The following is a 20,442-nucleotide window of genomic DNA, read 5'->3' as shown; positions in this document are numbered from 1 at the left end:
CTGCATCCTTTGTGCTACAGACATAAATCATGCAGCTGGTTGAGGAGACTATTGCGACTACATCATCATTCAACAATACAATTGATGAAAAATCCCATAAAATTCCATTATAGGGCTTTTGGACATTTTTGTCAGGTGTAAGAGTTTTATGTCAACTAACACTAAAGCACTGGCTTCTCCAGTCCTCCACCAGTGTGATTTACTGAAATGTAAGCAAGTGATGTTACTGTAATGATCTGTGAGGCATGGATTCATTTAGTTTTTAAAAATGTCCTGGATTCCAGAAAACACTCATAGAGGAAAGGCAAATGCCAGCACAAATGATGAAAACCTACTGTATGAGAAAAATATCTACAGCTGTCTGTAACCCTTCATTTGACAAGAGGAAGCATCATCAATCGCAGTGAAAAACTTCATTTCTTGGCCTTCAAACGCACACATCTGGAGTCAAATCCACTCCAACAGTCTTCAAGTTTATTTACACAACATTTTAATATTCTCTAAGCACATGATGCCATATTTAGAACAGAAGAATTTTGTCAGATCCAGTAATAGCTCTGTTCTCTTGAGACACAGTGAGATTTTTTTAATGCTAGTGTGTGTAAAAATACTTTCTCCTTTTATTTTAATGTTCAGTCAACTATAAGAACGCCATCTGTAGGCTGTACACTGATGCTGCTGCTTTACATTTGTTAAAACTTTAGGGATTTGTGAAAAAACAACATATGTTTGTGTGAGCTATATGTGTAACGGTGTGTGACACTTTACTGTGACATGAACATTTTATGCGTTTTTACAAGAGAAAATTAAGTTTTATGAGAGTCAAAAACCGGATGATTGCATCTCAAACCCATGTGAAAAAGAAGCACACTTTAGCATACTTTTAAAAAGGTAATTTATTATAGAAAAAATACTATAAATAATACCCTGATTGTAAAGTTTTTTACGCACTTACTGTAATTGCATGTTATTTACAACTACATGAAAATGTATTACAGTTTAAATGAATATTAAATGCATGTAGTTGAACTGTACAGTGCTTTTCTATAAGTGCATCTTTGTGTAATATATATTTCTACATTGGAATTTTACGGAGACCCTAAGAGCTCATGGTGGTGGAAAGATTTCTTTCAAAAATATTTTTTCCTCCCACCCCGAATTTTTTTCCACCACCATGAGCTCTTAGGGTCTCCGTAGAATTTAGTGCATTTAAAATATAATAAATGTAATTAATGTAAAGTAAAAAAAATTATACTGGGTAAGAAACTCCAGTTTAAAGGGAGAGGGAGAGGGAGGGAGAGAGAGAGAGAGGGAGGAGAGGGAGGAGAGGGAGCAGCGACGACATCTTGGATTCATGAGTGAACGGTGACCGCAGCCTAAAACACCGAATACACGGAATAAAACGGAGCCTCGGTCAGAACCGGATACAGCTGCCTCTGCTGAGCCGGTCCGGTCCGGAGGGACACACAGAGACTGACACACAGAGGTGAGTGAGGGACTGAGGGAGTCCACCGGCCGGTCAGTCGTGACACAACCGAGCTGGGCTAGTTAGTTAGCTTAACCAGCTAATTAGCCGGACGCGGGTGTTTGACGTTAGATACACTGATGGAAATGTGTTAAATGAATAACGTGGAGTATTTGGGATCCGGTAATTAAAGAAAATATAATTTAATACGCTTAAAGTCGTGATGTCTGTGCGTTTGAATGGAAAGAGCTGCGGCTAGCGCCACATACCTTTACTGTCAACGATTTCGGTCCATCTCGGACACATATTTTGAATTAAATAATAAAACCTGTTTTATTGATGCTACGATACAGAAAGCAAACAACATGTATTTGTGTTTATAGTGTGTTGTGATTTAGAGTCGCAGAGGGCTGGTCCTGCAGCACAGAATCACGAAAAATGACAAGTTCATTAAAAATGATCGGAATATTTCACTAATAGAAATATTATAAAATCCGGACAGAATTGCCTTGTGAACTCTTCTGGTTTTCCATCTGCAGCCATGATGGATGCTGTAGAGATGAGAAATTACATCATCATCAAAATATTCCTCATGGTCTTATGAATATTCAGATATATATATAAGGAACTGTTGTGACGGGTTTTATTGTTGTGGCTGTAATATTGTATTGTGTATTAATAATAATTCATTGCAGAAGTTACACCTGCATAAGATGTTCTGATGAAATGATCAATAAAAAAAAATGGAAGAGAACCTCTAGACAAAATGTAAATGTTTGCATATGTGTTTTATTTTTTTGTATCATATTTGATACATCAGGCTTTTATGGCTCAGAGTATGATATCAGGAGAATAAGGAGCTCACATTTGAGGAAAACCCTATCAATATTATTCAGGGGAAAAAATGCTGATATTAATACGGCTTGTTACTCTGTCTCCCAATAATAGTGTCTTAGTAAGACAATATTTAAATGCTTAATTTTATAATTAAATCTCTGTTGTTGTTTTTTATTGTGGAGGCAAAACAGTGCAATACAATGATGATTGAGAGATGAACAGCTTTCCTCAAAAGCCCGATGATCATATTTGAATACATTTTAACATGATTTTATATATATATATATTGATAATCAAGTAAACCTAAGTTGCTCCAGTTGCTCTGTCCTGGAGGGCCGGTGTCCTGCAGAGTTTAGCTCCAACCCTAAATTAATTAAACACACCTGACGCAGCTAATCAAGCTCTTACTTGGCATACTAGAAACTTCCATGCAGGTGTGTTGAGGCAAGCTGGAGCTAAACTCTGCAGGACACCGGCCCTCCAGGACCGGGTTTGGACAGCCTATGTTACCAACAATATAAAGCTATTCTTGCTTTTTAATATCAGTAAAGATTTCACAGCAAAAAGACATGTGAACCATGACCCGAAGGCTATTTAAACTATTTTTACAGTATAAACTATCACTCAGATGACAGAAGGCTGGTGTGTACAACAGTTGTCTTCCAAGTTTGGATCATGGTGACTATTTAGAAGGCTTAGAAATTAATGTATGAAATATAATGCAGTAGACTCTATAGGGTTAAGCATTAGACAGTTACGTATTCATCCATCAGAACAGACTGAAATGAGTCTGAAGGCAGGATTGATTCATTAGTGTTTTTCTGCAGTCTTGAAGCTTTATACAGATAGTTAATATACAGCTAATACAAATTCTGGCATTGTTTATTCCTCCTTATTATCCAATTCAAATAAATACATATTTTAAAGTGAAGATAAATATTGTGTGCAAATAATTTGTCCTAATGTGTCTGCCACAGATCATTTAAATTGTGCATTTTTTTTTTTCCGGGTTGTTTTAGCTTGATTTGTGCAAGGTGTATTTTTCGATCTTTCTGAGGTGTGAACAGAGAGGATTACTGGAGCAGGGTATTAGTGGAAGATCTCCACGGGTTTTCAGCATCTTCGTGGTTGTGCATTTTAATCTCTTGTTAAATTCCTAAAGCAGATCATTTTTATTTTTTTTACATTTTTAACAAATAACCTTGAAAATAATGTTTTAAAAGTCAAAGCTGTTGACTGTAATTCAGCAATTAAAAAAAAAAAAATGAATTTAGAATATTTAAATTCAATGCATCAAATATCATGTTGTACATTATGGTTGTGCCAGTAGACGATAGTATCGTGTATCGAGGCTAGTCAGATGTCGCCTGTGGCTGATGCCTTTGACGATAGCAAGACCATTATTATTATTATTAGTAGTAGTAGTTACGGTTGGGCAATTAATCAAAAAGAAATCGAAATTCAGAACCTCGAACCGACATAATTTTCCCATGTCAGTTATTTCGTTTACTATTATTAATACTTTTGTTTGCAAAAAATTAAGGTCATCTTGTTTTTTTTAGGAAACTTGCTTTTTGCAATAAGAATCACAAAGATAAGAAATGCAGTCTTTCATATGAAAAAAAAAATCTCATATTTAATAGTGGAGTATTTTTACACTACAGCCCTTTAATGAACTATGAGGCCAAAAACAAATGTATATATATAAAAATAATTTTTTTTTTAAATAATCGTAATAGAGGTAAAATGTTCAATTAATAGAGGTTTTGATTTTAGGTCAAATCGTCTAACCGTAGTAGTAGTATCAGGCTATATAACACTGATATAACAGGAGTGTTTTTTTAATATACTTGCGCTAGGCAGAAGTCAGTAATGGTGTTTTTTTGGTAATGTAAATGTTCTTTGCTTGTTTAATGTAGCTGCTTTTTGAATAACCGAGCAATTGTAAGCATTATAATTAGTAATGTTTCTATGAAATTGTTATCATGTTAAATACAAATTCAGTCATATTAAAAACATTAGGCTGCTTTTAGCCTTACACTGGAGTTGGTTCACTTTCTGTCAGTGAAACGAAGTAAATAATTAAATTAATTTGCACGATAATATTGTGTATCGGCGATCTCACTAGCTGATGATATCGCCCAACACTAGTGTACATACAATTTAAAGTCTATGTCCTTATTTTGTAATGAGTATCCCCATCCAGTGACTTAAAGCTTGGCTCTGCCTCTTTATTCAGTTTTCCAGCATGGCTTGTGAACACTGAGCGAGACCACCACCATGATCGGAGGACTCTTCATCTACAACCACAAGGGCGAAGTGCTGATCTCCCGTGTCTACCGTGATGACATCGGGTAAGTCATCGTAACGTGTGAAACGCGAGGTTGTGTTTCAGATCTAGGTTATAACATCAAGGGTGCATGTCCTTCATGTTCATGCATATCAAGTTTTGCTGATGTGTCGATGTCGACATTTCTTTTCCTTCCTTATTCACCCTGTCAGATCTGTTTGTTTCATTTGATTCTGTGGGAATAAAAGCAGTCAAATGTTGTGACCCACCTGTTTTTTATGTCTGACCCAGTTCCATCTTCAGCTGGGAAGTAAAGAGAAAAGGGACTGTAGAATACATGAAGATCAATTTTAGATCACTGTTAGAATTTTAGAATGAATTTTAGGCGTCTGATTGCCTGGAAGTTCCTTTCTGGAAGATCCAGGCATCCTTTAAAACCACAGAGATGGTCTGTTCAGAGAAGGGTTGCTATGGATACAGTGGGTCTGTACATCGCTGCCAACTCATACTGTCGCAGTGTGTGCGTGTTCACGCACGCATGCAGGGCTGTATGAGAAAGAGAGATCATTAGATGAAGTCGCAGTGCGTGTGCATGTCGAGTGTGGCTGGAGGAAAGGGAACTCTGGGAAGAAGACGAGATGGGCTGAAACAGTGTATTTAGCATAAAAACAGACAGCTGAAATGAAGTGATGATGATTTTATAAACCCAGTGATAATGGAAACGTAAGCTTGGTTCCAAAACCTACTGAGTTACGTACCTTGACAGCATCATGAAATTAAAGCTCTCCCTGTCTATTTTCTAATTGCATGTTATAGATCAGGGATCCTCAAATCTGGACCATTCCTGCAGAGTTTAGCTGTAACCCTAATCAAACACACCTGAGCTGCTAATCAGAGTCTTCAAGATCATTAGAAAATCACAGGTAGGTGAGTTTGATCAGGGTTGGCGCTAAACTCTGCAGCAGATTGGACCTCCAGGGAAAGATTTGAGGAACCCTGTTATAGATCATATTCTGAACAGTTCATGTTTCAAGTTTTTTGACCTTGTGATGTTAAGTCAGAATGTCATAGTTGAATCTTCTGGGAAAAACATCTCTCTGGTGACGTATACAGGTCTTTTCCAATAATTTAGTAACTTAAACTCCACCCCTGGAAGCTCACGTTCATCTACCCCTCTTTTGAGTGCCATGCCCCCATCTCAACATCCAATCAACCACCAATGCACAGAACCAAGTCTTGCTCTACATTGTTTCTTTTTTGGTTATCTGTTACACTGAGTGTATGGATGTACGGCACAGTATGGAAGAAAAGATTTGGCGCTACTTCTGATTTTTTGCTATTTTAAGGAATTATAGGTGTACTCAAGATCTCTTCCAGGTTAATACAAGTTTCTGTCCTAACCAGCCTCAAAAAGTTGATGAATCTCACGCCATCTTGATGATCTTTCTGCAGGAGGAATGCGGTGGATGCGTTCCGCGTGAACGTGATCCACGCCCGTCAGCAGGTACGCTCACCCGTCAACAACATCGCCCGTACCAGCTTCTTCCACGTCAAGCGCTCCAACATTTGGCTGGCTGCTGTTACCAAGCAGAATGTCAACGCAGCCATGGTGTTTGAGTTCCTCTATAAGATGTGTGACGTCATGACTGCCTATTTCGGCAAGATCAGCGAGGAGAACATCAAGAACAACTTTGTGTTGATCTACGAGCTTCTAGATGGTACGAGGACTTCTTTTTCCTGAATTATCCTTAAATTATTACTGAAGTAAAAAGATATTCGCCTGTCTGTTGCTTGACATAACATTGATTACACTGCAGTTGAGTTTTCTTTTCCCACCAGTTCCAGCTATGAACTCTCCCACAACTGTTGTGCTGTTGTTTTTTTAGGTTTTGATTTTTATGAAATGTCGATGAGAAAATCAAAACCTAAAGAAAATACTGCACAGACAGACAGACATCTCTGAGATGGATGCTGTTAATATACAAGTGAAGTCACATTTATTTGTATAGCACTTTATACAATACAGACTGTTTCAAAGCAGTCTCACAGTAATAAACTGGAAAATAACACTTTCACTGTTGCACAGTTAATCAGTTATGAAACAAATTTACTTTCTGCTATAAAGCAGCTCTACAGAACTGCCATGACTATGATGTTCCATAAATTTCGAATCCCTTGTAATACCTGACAATTAAGACTCAATGACATGGATTGATGAGCACAATTTTCTTTATTGAAGATGCTGACAACATTTTTTGAGGCTGTAGTTTACATCCCTTCCATATACAATCTCACTTTACAGACAGTGTACAATGAACAGAAGCAATGACACATTTTTTAAATAATTTTGATGGTTGGGAAGCTCTATAAAACAAGCATAAGTGTAATATTTAAAAACTGCCTTTTAATCTAAATACTGAACAATTACATTTCATTTAAATCATACACACACATACAGTGGTGTGAAAGTGTTTTTTTTGCATGTTTGTCACACTTGAATGTTTCAGATCATCAAACAAATTTAAATATTAATCAAAGATAACACAAGTAAACACAACATGCAGTTTTTAAATGAAGGTTTTTTTTATGAAGGGAAAACAAAATCCAAATCCACATGGCCCTGTGTGAAAAAGTGTTTGCCCCCGTCCCCCCCTCCTTTCTGATTACTGCCACACCTGTTCGCAATCAAGAAATCACTTAAATAGGACCTGCCTGACAAAGTGAAGTAGACCAAAAGATCCTCAAAAGCTACACGTCATGCTAAGATCCAAAGAAATTCAGGAACAAATGAGAAAGTCATTGAGATCTATCATTCTGGAAAAGGTTATAAAGCCATTTCTAAAGCTTTGGGACTCCAGCGAACCACAGTGAGAGCGAAAACATGGAACAGTGGTGAACCTTCCCAGGAGTGGCCAGCCGACCAAAATTACCCCAAGAGCGCAGCGACGACTCATCCAAGAGGTCACAAAAGACCCCACAACAACATCTAAAGAACTGCAGGCCTCACGTGCCTCAGTTAAGGTCAGTGTTCATGACTCCACCATAAGAAAGAGACTGGGCAAAAATGGCCAGCATGGCAGAGTTCCAAGACGAAAACCGCTGCTGAGCAAAAAGAACATAAAGTCTCGTCTCAGTTTTGCCAGAAAACATCTTGATGATCCCCAAGACTTTTGGGAAAATACTCTGTGGACTGACGAGACAAAAGTTGAACTTTTTGGAAGGTGTGTGTCCCATTACATCTGGCGTAAAAGTAACACAGCATTTCAGAAAAAGAACATCATACCAGCAGTAAAATATGGTGGTGGTAGTGTGATGGTCTGGGGCTGTTTTGCTGCTTCAGGACCTGGAAGACTTGCTGTGATAAATGGAACCATGAATTCAGCTGTCTACCAAAAAATCCTGAAGGACAATGTCCGGCCATCTGTTCGTGACCTCAAGCTGAAGCGAACTTGGGTTCTGCAGCAGGACAATGATCCAAAACACACCAGCAAATCCACCTCTGAATGGCTGAAGAAAAACAAAATGAAGACTTTGGAGTGGCCTAGTCAAAGTCCTGACCTGAATCCTATTGAGATGCTGTGGCATGACCTTAAAAAGGCGGTTCATGCTCTCAAACCCTCCAATGTGGCTGAATTACAACAATTATGCGAAGATGAGTGGGCCAAAATTCCTCCACAGCGCTGTAACAGACTCATTGCAAGTTATCGCAAACGCTTGATTGCAGTTGTTGCTGCTAAGGGTGGCCCAACCAGTTATTAGGTTTAGGGGGCAAGCACCTTTTCACACAGGGCCATGTGGGTTTGGATTTTGTTTTCCCTTCATAATAAAAACCTTCATTCAAAAACTGCATGTTGTGTTTACTTGTGTTATCTTTGATTCATATTTAAATTTGTTTGATGATCTGAAACATTAAAGTGTGCAAAAAAAAAATAATCATGAAGGGGGCACTTTTTCACACCACTGTACTTGTATCTTAAATCATATATACAGTCATGGCCAAAAATATCGGCACCCTTGGTAAATATGATCAAAGGCTGTGAAAATTAATCTGCATTGTTAATCCTTTTGATTTTTTATTTTAAAAATTCACAAAAATATTTATTCAATACTTTTTGAAACCTCCATTTGCCAGTGTATCAGCTCTAAATTTTCTCCTATAATGCCTGATGAGGTTAGAGAACACCTGACAAGAGATCAGAGACCATTCCTTCATCCAGAATCACTCCAGATCCTTCAGATTCACAGCTCCATGATGGTGCTTCTTCTCTTCAGTTCACCTCACTCATTTTCTACAGGGTTCAGGTCAGAGGACTGGAATGGCCAGCAGAAGCTTGGTTTTGTGCTCAGTGACCCATTTTTGTGTGGTTTTTGAGGTTTGTGTTTGGATTATTGTACGGTTGGAAGATCCAAACATGGCCCATTATAAGATTTCTAACAGAGTCAGTCACTTATTGATTTTTTTTTTTTATCTGTTGGTATTTGATAGAATCCATGATGCCATGTGTCTAAACAAGATGTCCAGGACCTCCAGCAGAAATATAGGCCCACAACATAAAAAATACAGCAGTGTATTTCATTGTACACATGGGGTACTTTTTATCCCTGTGTTCACCAAACCCATCTTGAGTGTTTGCTGCTAAAAAGCTCATTTTTTAGTTTCATCTGACCATAGAAGCCAGTTTGAAGTTCCAGTCGTGTCTGATAACTGAATATGCTGGAGTTTGTTTTTGGAGGAGCTTTTCTTGAAACCCTCCCAAACAACATGTGCTGATTTAGGAGCTTTTTGACAAATTGTTTTTGTTTAAGGTTTTCTGACCCCGAGACTCTATTTTCTGCAATTCTCCAGCTGTGGTCCTTGGAGAGTCTTTAGCCACTCAAACTCTCCTTCTCACCGTGCATTAGGACGATATAGACACACGTCCTCTTCCAGGCAGTTCTTAATTATTGCCCTGATGGTGGAAATGGGAATTGTCACTTCTCTAGCTCTTTTCTTAAAGCCACTTCACTAATTTGTGAAGCTCAATTATCTTTTGCTGCACATCAGAAATATATTCTTTGGTTTTTCTCATTGTGATGGATGATTAAGGGAATTTGGGCTTTGTTTTCCCTCCTATTTATATTTCTGTGAAACAGGAAGCCATGGCTGGATAATTTTCATGTTCATAATCTCCTTGGAGTGCTCAAAATTGTGAATATGAATGGGAATATACTTCAGAGATATTGTACTCATAAGAATTTCTAGGGGTGCCAATAATTGTCCATGTATTTGAGAAAAACATATATTTCATAATATTTCCCCCCATTTTAGATTCTTATCCAATGAAAGGTTAGATTTTTTTTGTGAATTTTTTTAAATAAAAAATCAAAAGGATTAACAATGCAGATTAATTTTCACAGCCTTCTTTGATCATATTTACCAAGGGTGCTGATATTTTTGGCCATGACTATAATTATATTAATATTACATTTAATTAAAACTAAATAATAACTTTAATGCATTTATCTAAAAGTTTGTTTTGTCAACATGTTTAAGAGTACACCATTATGACCTCAACACTAACAGACATGATCCAAAAGTTCAAAACCAAAACTCCAATTTTGATGTTATGGATTCTGTAGCACTGCAGTATACTGCTGTATTAGTTGAACACACAGTCATAGTTTTTCTCTTTGCTCTTACTGTAGAGATCCTGGATTTTGGGTACCCCCAGAACTCAGAGACCGGAGCATTGAAGACCTTCATTACTCAACAGGGTATTAAGAGCCAGGTGCGTTCTGAATGAAACACCAGCATTTGGTCCATTAAGTTTTCTAATATGTGAATGCTTTATGAAAATGGACACTTAATGTACCTGTAACAGAAGTGTTGAAATCTGATTTTATGGAGCACAGCCTTTGTTGAAGCATGTGGAAACTGAACTGTGTGTTAATGTTTCTGACACCTTCATCTTCACATCGCTGCTCACCACGTGCCTGATGACCTGTAACTCGCTGCTTCCAGCACCATGTAAGCACAGCTGTACTTATTCAGTCATAGAGTGCTGCAGTGATGATGTATTTTTGTAGGCCAGTCTGGAAGTTATCATCCCTCGACAAAGACCCAATAGGATTTTCCCATTGGTTTTGGACTCGTTGCAGAAAATTAGCTGACCAAAATGGCTTTATGATTCTTACATGTTTTGTTCATCATGATGATCTTTATGATAGTCTTCAAAGACCTCATTTCAGGAATTTAACCAAAAATCCATTAAAATATAAAAAATTGACATGCTCAGGGGTCATATGATGCAATTTCATTCTTTTTCTTTGGAGTGTTACAAGCTGTTCGTGCATATATAAGATTCGTAAAGTCACAAAGATTAAATCTCAAAAGCAAAAGAGATTTTATGGCAAGGTGCTTATCATTTCCGTCACACGCTTGAGGTATCCGGCCAATCACAACGCACTGGATAGCTGGCCAATCAGAGCACGCGGCGCTTTTCAGAACGATGAACATAGTAAAAAATCAACGCATTTTAGAAAGACGGGGCAGAGAGGAGCAACAATAATGTATGATATGTGGAAAATGTGTTTTTTGAACCTTAAACCACCTAAACGCATTGCATTACACCAAATACACTCGTTGGCCTACAAATACAGCATCCCTAAAGCTCTCTATACCTCACTTTTATATTTTCACAAAGCTGTACAAGTTACAATACAAAATATCTGGCTGCTTGTTTGTTTGTGCTCATGTTTCTCTCACACTCTACACTTTGCATTCCTTCCTCTCAGACGAAAGAGGAGCAGTCTCAGATTACCAGTCAGGTCACCGGACAGATCGGCTGGAGACGTGAAGGCATCAAATATCGCCGCAACGAACTCTTCCTGGATGTACTGGAAAGTGTGAACTTGCTGATGTCACCACAGGGTGAGCCTTACGGCCCTCTACTGGCTGAGAGTTATAGTACTACATTGTGCATTTAACCTGCATTCATTACTTTGTATTGAAACTTAATGTAGTGGTGTTTTCTGTGCATGTGTGTGTGTGTGCAGGTCAGGTGTTGAGTGCACATGTCTCAGGGCGTGTGGTGATGAAGAGCTACCTAAGCGGAATGCCAGAGTGCAAGTTCGGCATGAACGACAAGATTGTCATCGACAAGCAGGGCAAAGCTGGCACGACTGATGACTCGGGTAAAAGGTGAGTTGGATGACACTCGTATGGAAATGTGAGAGTAAACCATTGAACATTGTTTATGCTCGTTACTAATTTACTAATTGCCATTTAATGACTCATCATAAGGCCAAACTAAAGTGTTGTATTTAACTTAGCATTTTTTACAAATTGATTTTTTTTTTGTTTAATTTGTGATGTCATGATTTTCCTCTATATGCCCTCTAACATGCATATTCAAATCAAGGAGATTTGCTCTTGGCAAATCATGTATGTGCATTAATCACCAGTTCGTTACAGTCTGACTCTGGTTCAAACATATATCACTGTATTTTAGCGCTGACCGTCTTGAGCATCGAAATACATGCCACACATGCTGTGTGTTGATACAGTGCAATGATGTTTACTTGTATTTTTGAAAGAGGTAACTCCACTTGAAATTATGTGTTTGTGACAGTGAAAGATTGTACGGTATATTATCATTTTTTTACAAATACTTAAACTTCCAGCTAAGGTAAGTTCCAGAAACATAATATAAAGATCTGAAAATGCATTTCTAGACGCCTTTAAATTGAATTTAGCATCAGCGTTTGTCACTATCTCACAAACCCCCTGCAGTTCCATCACAGACCCCTAGAGGTTCACAAACCCACGGTTGAAACCTGAAGGAGTCACATATTAGTGACACAGTTAATCATATTTTTGAATCTCTTTTGAATCATATTTTCTTCAGCCCCCTGTCATACAAGAACTTCTCACTATCCAGTCGATTCCTGATGAATTAAATCCTGTTCAATGCTCTGATTTACTCAGAAAATCCATCACAATGTTAAAGTAAAATGGGTTAGTTCACAGTGACTTTAAAAACTAAATAGATTTGATTTGAATAACATCCCCCTCAGCTTAGAATGTTAGGCCTTACGAGCAGAACAGTTGGAGATAATATTACAGGAAGTCTCACATGGAGTGAATTCATTCCTCCTGGCTTTTTTGTGTTCTGTAGCATCCCATCTTGCAGTCTCACTCTCCCCCTGTTGCCTTTTGTGCTCGTAGGTATATGTATCTTTACAGAGGAATGTTTGATTCTGAGGTGGTGTTGGTTTAGCCCTTTATTTTTTCCATTTTTTTCTGTTGATTTGTGTGCCTCTCTCTCTCTCCCGCTGGACTTCAGTGAGTTGGGGGGCAGGTAGCGTAACTCTCACTCCTGACATCACCTGATCTATCACCTTCACTCCGTCCTGTCTTAGCCGTTTGTCAGCTGTCTTCACGTCATGCCATCAAACGTCTCAATAAAGATGATCTTTTTGCATGGGATGACACTGCCATTGCCTCCTGATTTGTGAGGTGTTTAGCAGCTCTAGGCAAAGGAGCGTAGCATTTTCTTTAGTTAATTTGTCTCGTCTCATACAAACAGTCTTTCCCCTGTCTTGTTTTACTCAAAGCCTCTTACCTGAATGAACTGATAGCCATTCTCATTAGTCAAGTTTGTTTTCTTGTGTCTCCCTCGACTCTGACCACAACATAACGCTATTTATTTTAATCTAGTATCAGCAAATCACAGCCCTCTTACAGACCTTCCCGTGCAGTTTTGTTGTGGTCACAGTGCTAGAAACAAACATCCTTTCCAATATAATGACAGTATAAGCAGAATGTTATTGTGCATCGTGGCTAACAGAGGTAGGCGGTATGACCATAATCTTGCATAATATAATAATTGTATTTATTGCAGTATGCTTTACCATCTAAAAGTTTGGAGTCAGTATGATTTTTAAAATAAATTAATATTTTTATTTAGCAAGGATGCATCAATTTGATCAAAACGTGGCAATAAAGGCATTTATAATGTTACAAAAGATTTCTGTTTAATAATAAGAAAGGTATCTTTAGCAGCAAAACAACTTATTAGAAGGATTTCTGAAGGATAATGTGACAGGAATGAATTACATTTTATAATATATTTAAAAAAATAAATTGTAAACTGTAATTATTTCATAATATTACAGCATTTTTGGTCAAATAAATACAGCCTTGGTGAACACGAGACTTCTTGCAAAACAATTAAAACATTTCTGACAAAACTTTTTAACATATGTGCAGTTATTGTTGATGGAAATGAAATAAAATGGTTTAGATATTAAATGAGATGTTTTGGATAATTGACTGAATGAAAGTTACAAAATCTCATTTATTTTCTCGTTATTTAGAACTTGGACATCTAGTAAAAATGTATTTTGTAACCGATGAATGTGTCACATTATTATGCAACGCAAGTAGAAATTTGACTAAATTGTAAGTGAATAAGCAACATTAAACGTCACGTATCAGTTAAAATCTTAATGCGTTGCAAGGTTGCTTTACAATTGTAAACCATGTAAAGCCTGCTCTGTGTTGTGCCTAACAACAGCCTTTCCTTTCCTCGTTCGGGACACATCAAGCTTTGTATTTTCGCATCAATTCCTGTTTCTTCATCACTCTCTGTGGAAATGCATAAACAGCCCTTCCCACTGATCTAGCAATCTAAATACGTCCTGCGGTATATATCACAATCTTTACCAGTTGACCACTTTCTACCGTCACACAGTATTTATCGTCATGCCGCCCACCCCTGATGAGTAATGAGTGTTTGGTCTCTCTGCAGTCTCTGCTCATGCTTCATTGTTTCCTCATCTTTCTCTCCTCTGTGTCTCCTGCTGCAGTGGGAAACAGTCCATTGCGATCGATGACTGCACGTTCAACCAGTGTGTCCGTCTCAGCAAGTTTGACTCCGAGCGCAGTATTAGCTTCATCCCTCCCGATGGAGAGTATGAGCTCATGAGGTCAGTGAAGAGCATGTGTGTGTGCGCGTGTGTGTGTGACTGCATATGAGTGTGTCACACAGCACAATGACAGTGTCCTTGTCTCAGGTACCGCACCACTAAAGACATCATCCTCCCCTTCCGCGTCATCCCATTGGTCCGTGAGGTGGGCCGCACCAAGCTGGAGGTAAAGGTGGTGATCAAGTCCAACTTCAAGCCCTCCCTGCTGGCACAGAAGATAGAAGTGAGATTGACACCAGAAATAGCATTCATTCTCAAAGTGCCTTATTGGTTGTATGTATTGAAGTGTAAATTGTGTGTTTCTCTACAGGTGCGCATTCCTACTCCACTCAACACCAGTGGGGTTCAGGTCATCTGTATGAAGGGAAAAGCCAAGTACAAAGCCAGTGAGAACGCCATTGTTTGGAAGTACGGCTTGATTTTACTGTGCAAGTTCATTACCTTCATTTGCGGTTTCATTATACATCCATCAAATACTCCACCCATCAATACAAATACCTCATCCATCCAGCCATCCAAATACTTTATCCATTCATCCACCCATCCAAATACATTATACCTCATCCATCCATTCATCCATCCATCCAAATACTTTGTCCGTCCAAATACTCACTTGAACATTTAAATATCAATATGTTTTTGCCTTTTTGGAGACAATTTTAAAAGAATAAATATATTCACTTAAAACTGTAAATTCAAAGGATTGGAACTTAACATACAAATACAAATCTTCCTCAGAACTCTCTTTAAAGTTGAGATGAAACAGTAGTAGTATTTTTTACATATTGTGCTAATTTTTTTTTTAGGATCAAGCGAATGGCTGGTATGAAGGAATCTCAGATCAGTGCCGAGATTGAGCTGCTGCCCACTAATGACAAAAAGAAGTGGGCTCGCCCACCCATCTCCATGAACTTTGAGGTCAGCCTGAATCCCTGAAGCCCCCCAACCTCTTTCACACATGTAGACATTGACTTCCTCTTTAGGATATTCTGCAGTTTTTTTCAGCATGGTCTCTAAAACTGGACGGATCTTTTTAATGTTCCTTTAAGTGGCATGCTACAGTAGTATACCAGGTTGTTTTGAGATTTTCTTTAGATGCTTGGTTTTCTAATGTAATCTCTGTTTAATGAAGCAAAGGGTCATTTTTCTTTTGTTTTCCAGGTACCATTTGCTCCATCAGGACTGAAAGTGCGCTACCTGAAAGTCTTCGAGCCAAAGCTCAATTACAGCGATCACGATGTCATTAAATGGGTGCGTTACATCGGTCGCAGCGGCATCTATGAGACCCGCTGCTAACAGCAGCCCTTCTGTGAGGAGGGGGGAGAGACGCAGACTAATAAATGGGTGGGATGAACAGAGGATGAAGAGAATGGAGTTATTCATTGTCTCGCTCTCCCCTCCCCTCCACAACTTTTTATATGGGGCTCTGTTCACACTGAAAACATCAACAAAGGGAAACCCAAAAAAACATCCAAAACGCCATGAATTAAAACAAATGTGCCCTTCAGAATAAAACGCCTAGTTTATCTGCAATGATGGAAATTGTTTATCCTCATGAACTCCCTCCAGAATTTCACTTGCAATGAGATAAGATGTTAAACCCCCACTCGTTTCTCTTTTCTAATTCTTCCACAACATGCATTCCAGACCCCCAGTCCCCATTGAATCCCAGCTAATTTGAGGCTCGGGGCCCCTTTTCAATCCGGTGATTAGCGCTGAATCTGTTTTCCTGCTCACAGGCAGTATCAGTGTGGCCATTTCCAGCTCCTAAATCCCTATCTGCTAACCTGGACCCTGAAAACATACCGCTTCGTTTTTGTAGTGGTCCCTCCTAAGAGTATTAGTTAGGTATCGTCCACATTTTTGTTCTCAGTGAATTCGTGTAAACGTTAAGCCAATTGGCCCACAATGTTCTTGAGCGTAACTTTTCAGTGTCCATCCAAAGTTTTATGTACGCTGATGTTACCGTTTGGATTTTGTCTTAATTTTTTGGTTGTCTCAGTGTAAAAGAATTTCTCAATGTGACCAAAATGAGGTGCGAGGATGTTTGAATTAAAGCAACAAATTGTACTAATGCTTAAGTCCAGCTGTCTGTGTGCATATATGCTACTGTATACACTGTAACAAAACTAGCACACCGATTCAGGCGAGTTTCAGCTTTCATTTGGTGTCATATAGTGACTGGTGTGTATGTGTGTGAGTCGGGGGTCCCCAACATCTCTCAGGGACTTTACATTTGTGCGCTTAACCTTCTTTCCGTGTCACACTTTAACTCATCATCATGCACCACTTTGTTTACTTGACTGAATCTTTGCATCAGCGAAATCTCTCCCTGCATTTCAGCATTTCTCCTGGGATTACTTTGAAGGCAAATACAACTTCAAACAGACGCATTTCACTAAACGCATAAGAGAGGGGCTAGAATATTAGGGAGTCCCATTTCTAAACCTCTTTCCTTATCTCCAAAATCTCCTGCCTTAGATTGGGACTGTCAAAACATAAAAGCCATGTCTGCCTTTAAGGTCTTGAACACCGTGCTCGCTCCTTTCATGTGCATATAAACTCTCCACTCTGTGGAAGGCGCTGGAGGATTTATCTTAATGCGAAGGCATTTTGGTTGAGCAGCACAGAGATGGAAGCACAGTTTAGTGATGAGCTCACTGTCGACTACTGCGCTCGTGTTAATTACATCACGTTTCAGGCAACACTACAAACTTGACCCTGCAGATTTAAGTGTGCATCATCTTGAACACTTGTGTCATTACACCGTCTGACCTCAGTGTGTTACAGCTCTGAGAGATGATGAGGCTCCTTTTGCAGTGTATCGTCTTCATACGTTAACTTTGTGACTGTCGTCTTAATCCTAATAAAATGTGTAATCAGTAACTCTTAATGGAGTTGGTGTTTTTGTTTCATATTATATAAATATGATATGCTATTTTAAAGTTGGTATCTTTTAGGTTTGTGTCATTAAGGATCTAAAGCTATTGGAAAATTAAGGAAAACCATTCCAAACAAGTGATTGGAGGTTTTATCTGGACTCTTCGTTTACTAGCAGAGCTCTTTTTAAATTTTATGTGGAATTTTTTCTGGATGGGTTTACATTGGCTGCAGTGTACTGTAATCCTCTAGATGGAAGCATTTAATCAAACTGACCAAAATACTGGATACACCAACACAAGAATGTGTAGAGCCTAGTGAATTATGCGTGTTCATCTGTGGAGAAAAAAGAAATGACGTGGATACTACGTCAAACCCTCTGCATGAGTGAGACTTCTAACTGAAAAGCCTTTTTGCTTCATTGTTCAATGGCTTTGTTTAACACAAAAAGTAAGGCAGTGCAGGAGCTTCAGTCAAACATATCAAGAGCTCTGCGTAACACCAATGGGTGGCACAGAACAAACTATTACTTAAAAATTAACCATGTGAAGCAGTAAAGTTTGACAAAAAACTCCCAAAAATGAAACTTCTGTTAACAGTCTCCCTAAAAAAAGCAGCTGTGTTACTTAGTTATTTTTTATGGAAAGTAGTGTTACTTTTGCATTCCTTTTTCTCATCTAGGCTGGGCTTGCTTGTTTGTTTTTAATATAAAAAAGTTCTATTTTTTGTAAATGCAAAAGCCTTTTCACGCCAAATGTGAAACAAATAGGCCTCAGGCTGAAGGAAATGCAAATTCATGTCTGTATAGTAGCTTAAACCTTTCAACAGGATGGGGAAAATAAATGTTCAACACTTCAGCAATAAAAAAACAAAAAGACAAATTACGTTTACAGTGGGAAAAAAAAATTTGATCCCCTGCTGATTTTGTATGTTTGCCCACTGACAAAGAAATGATTGCATTTTAATGAGTGAAATAAGTATTTGACCCCCTTCGCAAAACATGACATAAGCCCTATTCGGACGGGACTAGTTTTACGGGGGTTGTTAGAGAAATTTGTGTTTCACAGATTTGTGTTTTTCTCACACAACCTCTGTAATAATTACAGATCAAATTACCTACTGTTTTTCAGCAAACTCAGTGATCCTCTGAGAAAACTAATCCCGCCCGAATGCGATGTCTGTGATTGCCTTTTATTTATAAAAATTTTTTCACGTGTTTCCTTGTGTGTTTTGGCCAATGTGAATTACCGTAGACGCTCTTACCGTGTGGCAAAACCCTTGTTGGCAATCACAGAGGTCAGAGGCTTCTTGTAGTCAGCCACCAGGTTTGCACACGTCTCAGGAGGGATTTTGTCCCACTCCTCTTTGCAGATCCTCTCCAAGTCATTAAGGTTTTGAGGCTGACATTTGGCAACTTGAACCTTCAGCTCCGTCTACAGATTTTCTTTGGGATTAAGGTCTGGAGACTGGTAGACCACTCCAGGACCTTAATGTGCTTCTTCTTGACCCACTCCTTTGTTGCCCTGGCCGTGTGTTTTGGGTCATTGTCATGCTAGAATACCCATCCACGACCCATTTTCAATGCCCTGACTGGCTTCAATGCCCTGGTCCTGACAGTACATGGTCCCGTCTATCGTCCCTTTGATGCGGTGCAGTTGTCCTGTCCCCTTAGCAGAAAAACACCCCCAAAGCATAATGTTTCCACCTCCATGTTTGACGGTGGGGATGGTGTTCTAGGCAGCATTGCTCCTCCTCCAAACACGGTGAGTTGAATTGATGCCAAAGAGCTGGATTTTGGTCTCATCTGACCACAACACTTTCACCCAGTTCTCCTCTGAATCATTGGCAAACTTCAGACGGGCTGTACATGTGTTTTCTTGAGCAGGGGGACCTTGCAGTCGCTGCAGGATTGTCCTTCACGGCGTAGTGTGTTACCAATTGTTTTCAATTCGTATCATTGAGATCATTGACAAGATCCTCCCGTGCAGTTCTGGGCTGATTCCTCACCGTTCTTATGATCATTGAAACTCCACGAGGTGAGATGGAGCCCCAGACCGAGGGAGATTGACAGTTATATTGTGTTTCGAATAATCGCATCAACTGTTGTCACCTTTTCTCCAAGCTGCTTGGCGATGGTCTTGTAGCCCATTCCAGCCTTGTGTAGCTCTACAATCTTGTCCCTGACATCCTTGGACAGCTCTTTGGTCTTGGCCATGGTGGAGAGTTTGGAATCTGATTGATTGCTTCTGTGGACAGGTGTCTTTTATACAGGTAACAAACTGAGATTAGGAGCAGTCCCTTTAAGAGAGTGCTCCTAATCTCAGCTCCTTACCTGTATAAAAGACACCTGGGAGCCAGAAATCTTGCTGATTGATAGGGGATCAAATACTTCTTTCACTCATTAAAATGCAAATCAATTTATACCTTTGTTGTTATTCTGTCTCTCACTGTTCAAATAAACCTACCATTAAAATTATAGACTGATCATTTCTTTGTCAGTGGGCAAACGTACAAAATCAGCAGGGGATCAAATACATTTTTTCCTCACTGTATCTTTTGTTTAATAGCATTAGAATTGGATCATCCAAGGTCAGCGCCAAAGAGAGTTAATAAAATGGGATTAAATACATAAAGGATATTTGTGTTATTTGACATATTGCAGGTTTGAGTTCCTCATTCTGAGGAATATTGAATCTATTTTTGTGCAACCGAAAAGAGTAAATACGTGTTCACATTTAGAGAAAAACCACAGTAACGTTCACATTTAGAGAAAAACCACAGTAACGTTCACATTTAGAGAAAAACCACAGTAACAGCGCACACAACGCCTCTGCATTTACTCCCAATTTCTCTCAACATGGGGACAGGAGAGCGGTCAGTCAATAAATGGGAAAAACTGGCATTATCTGAAAGAGCAACTCTTGTAAATTCAAACGTAATGTGTTACTTTACTAGTTACTTGGAAAAAGTAATCGGATTACGTAATTCGCGTTACTTGTAA

At 38.8% G+C, this 20,442-nt stretch overlaps 1 protein-coding gene across 1 annotated transcript; it reads left to right on the top strand.

The window, feature by feature from the left end:
* Positions 1–1,146: 1,146 nt before the first annotated feature.
* Positions 1,147–17,452, top strand: LOC306888508 (AP-2 complex subunit mu-B-like). Its single transcript, XM_079446858.1, has 11 exons — positions 1,147–1,486; positions 4,542–4,656; positions 6,045–6,310; positions 10,278–10,360; positions 11,367–11,502; positions 11,628–11,772; positions 14,442–14,561; positions 14,649–14,784; positions 14,872–14,969; positions 15,368–15,479; positions 15,723–17,452. The coding sequence occupies exons 2-11, from the start codon at positions 4,583–4,585 to the stop codon at positions 15,855–15,857; spliced, it is 1,305 nt and encodes a 434-aa protein (XP_079302984.1). The 5' UTR covers positions 1,147–1,486; positions 4,542–4,582; the 3' UTR covers positions 15,858–17,452.
* Positions 17,453–20,442: the final 2,990 nt, after the last annotated feature.

Source organism: Barbus barbus (assembly GCF_936440315.1).
Source record: "Barbus barbus genome assembly, chromosome: 22".
Classification (NCBI taxonomy): domain Eukaryota; kingdom Metazoa; phylum Chordata; class Actinopteri; order Cypriniformes; family Cyprinidae; genus Barbus; species Barbus barbus.
The sequence above is the reverse complement of the archived record's forward strand: the minus strand, read 5'-3'. Positions and strand labels throughout refer to the sequence as shown.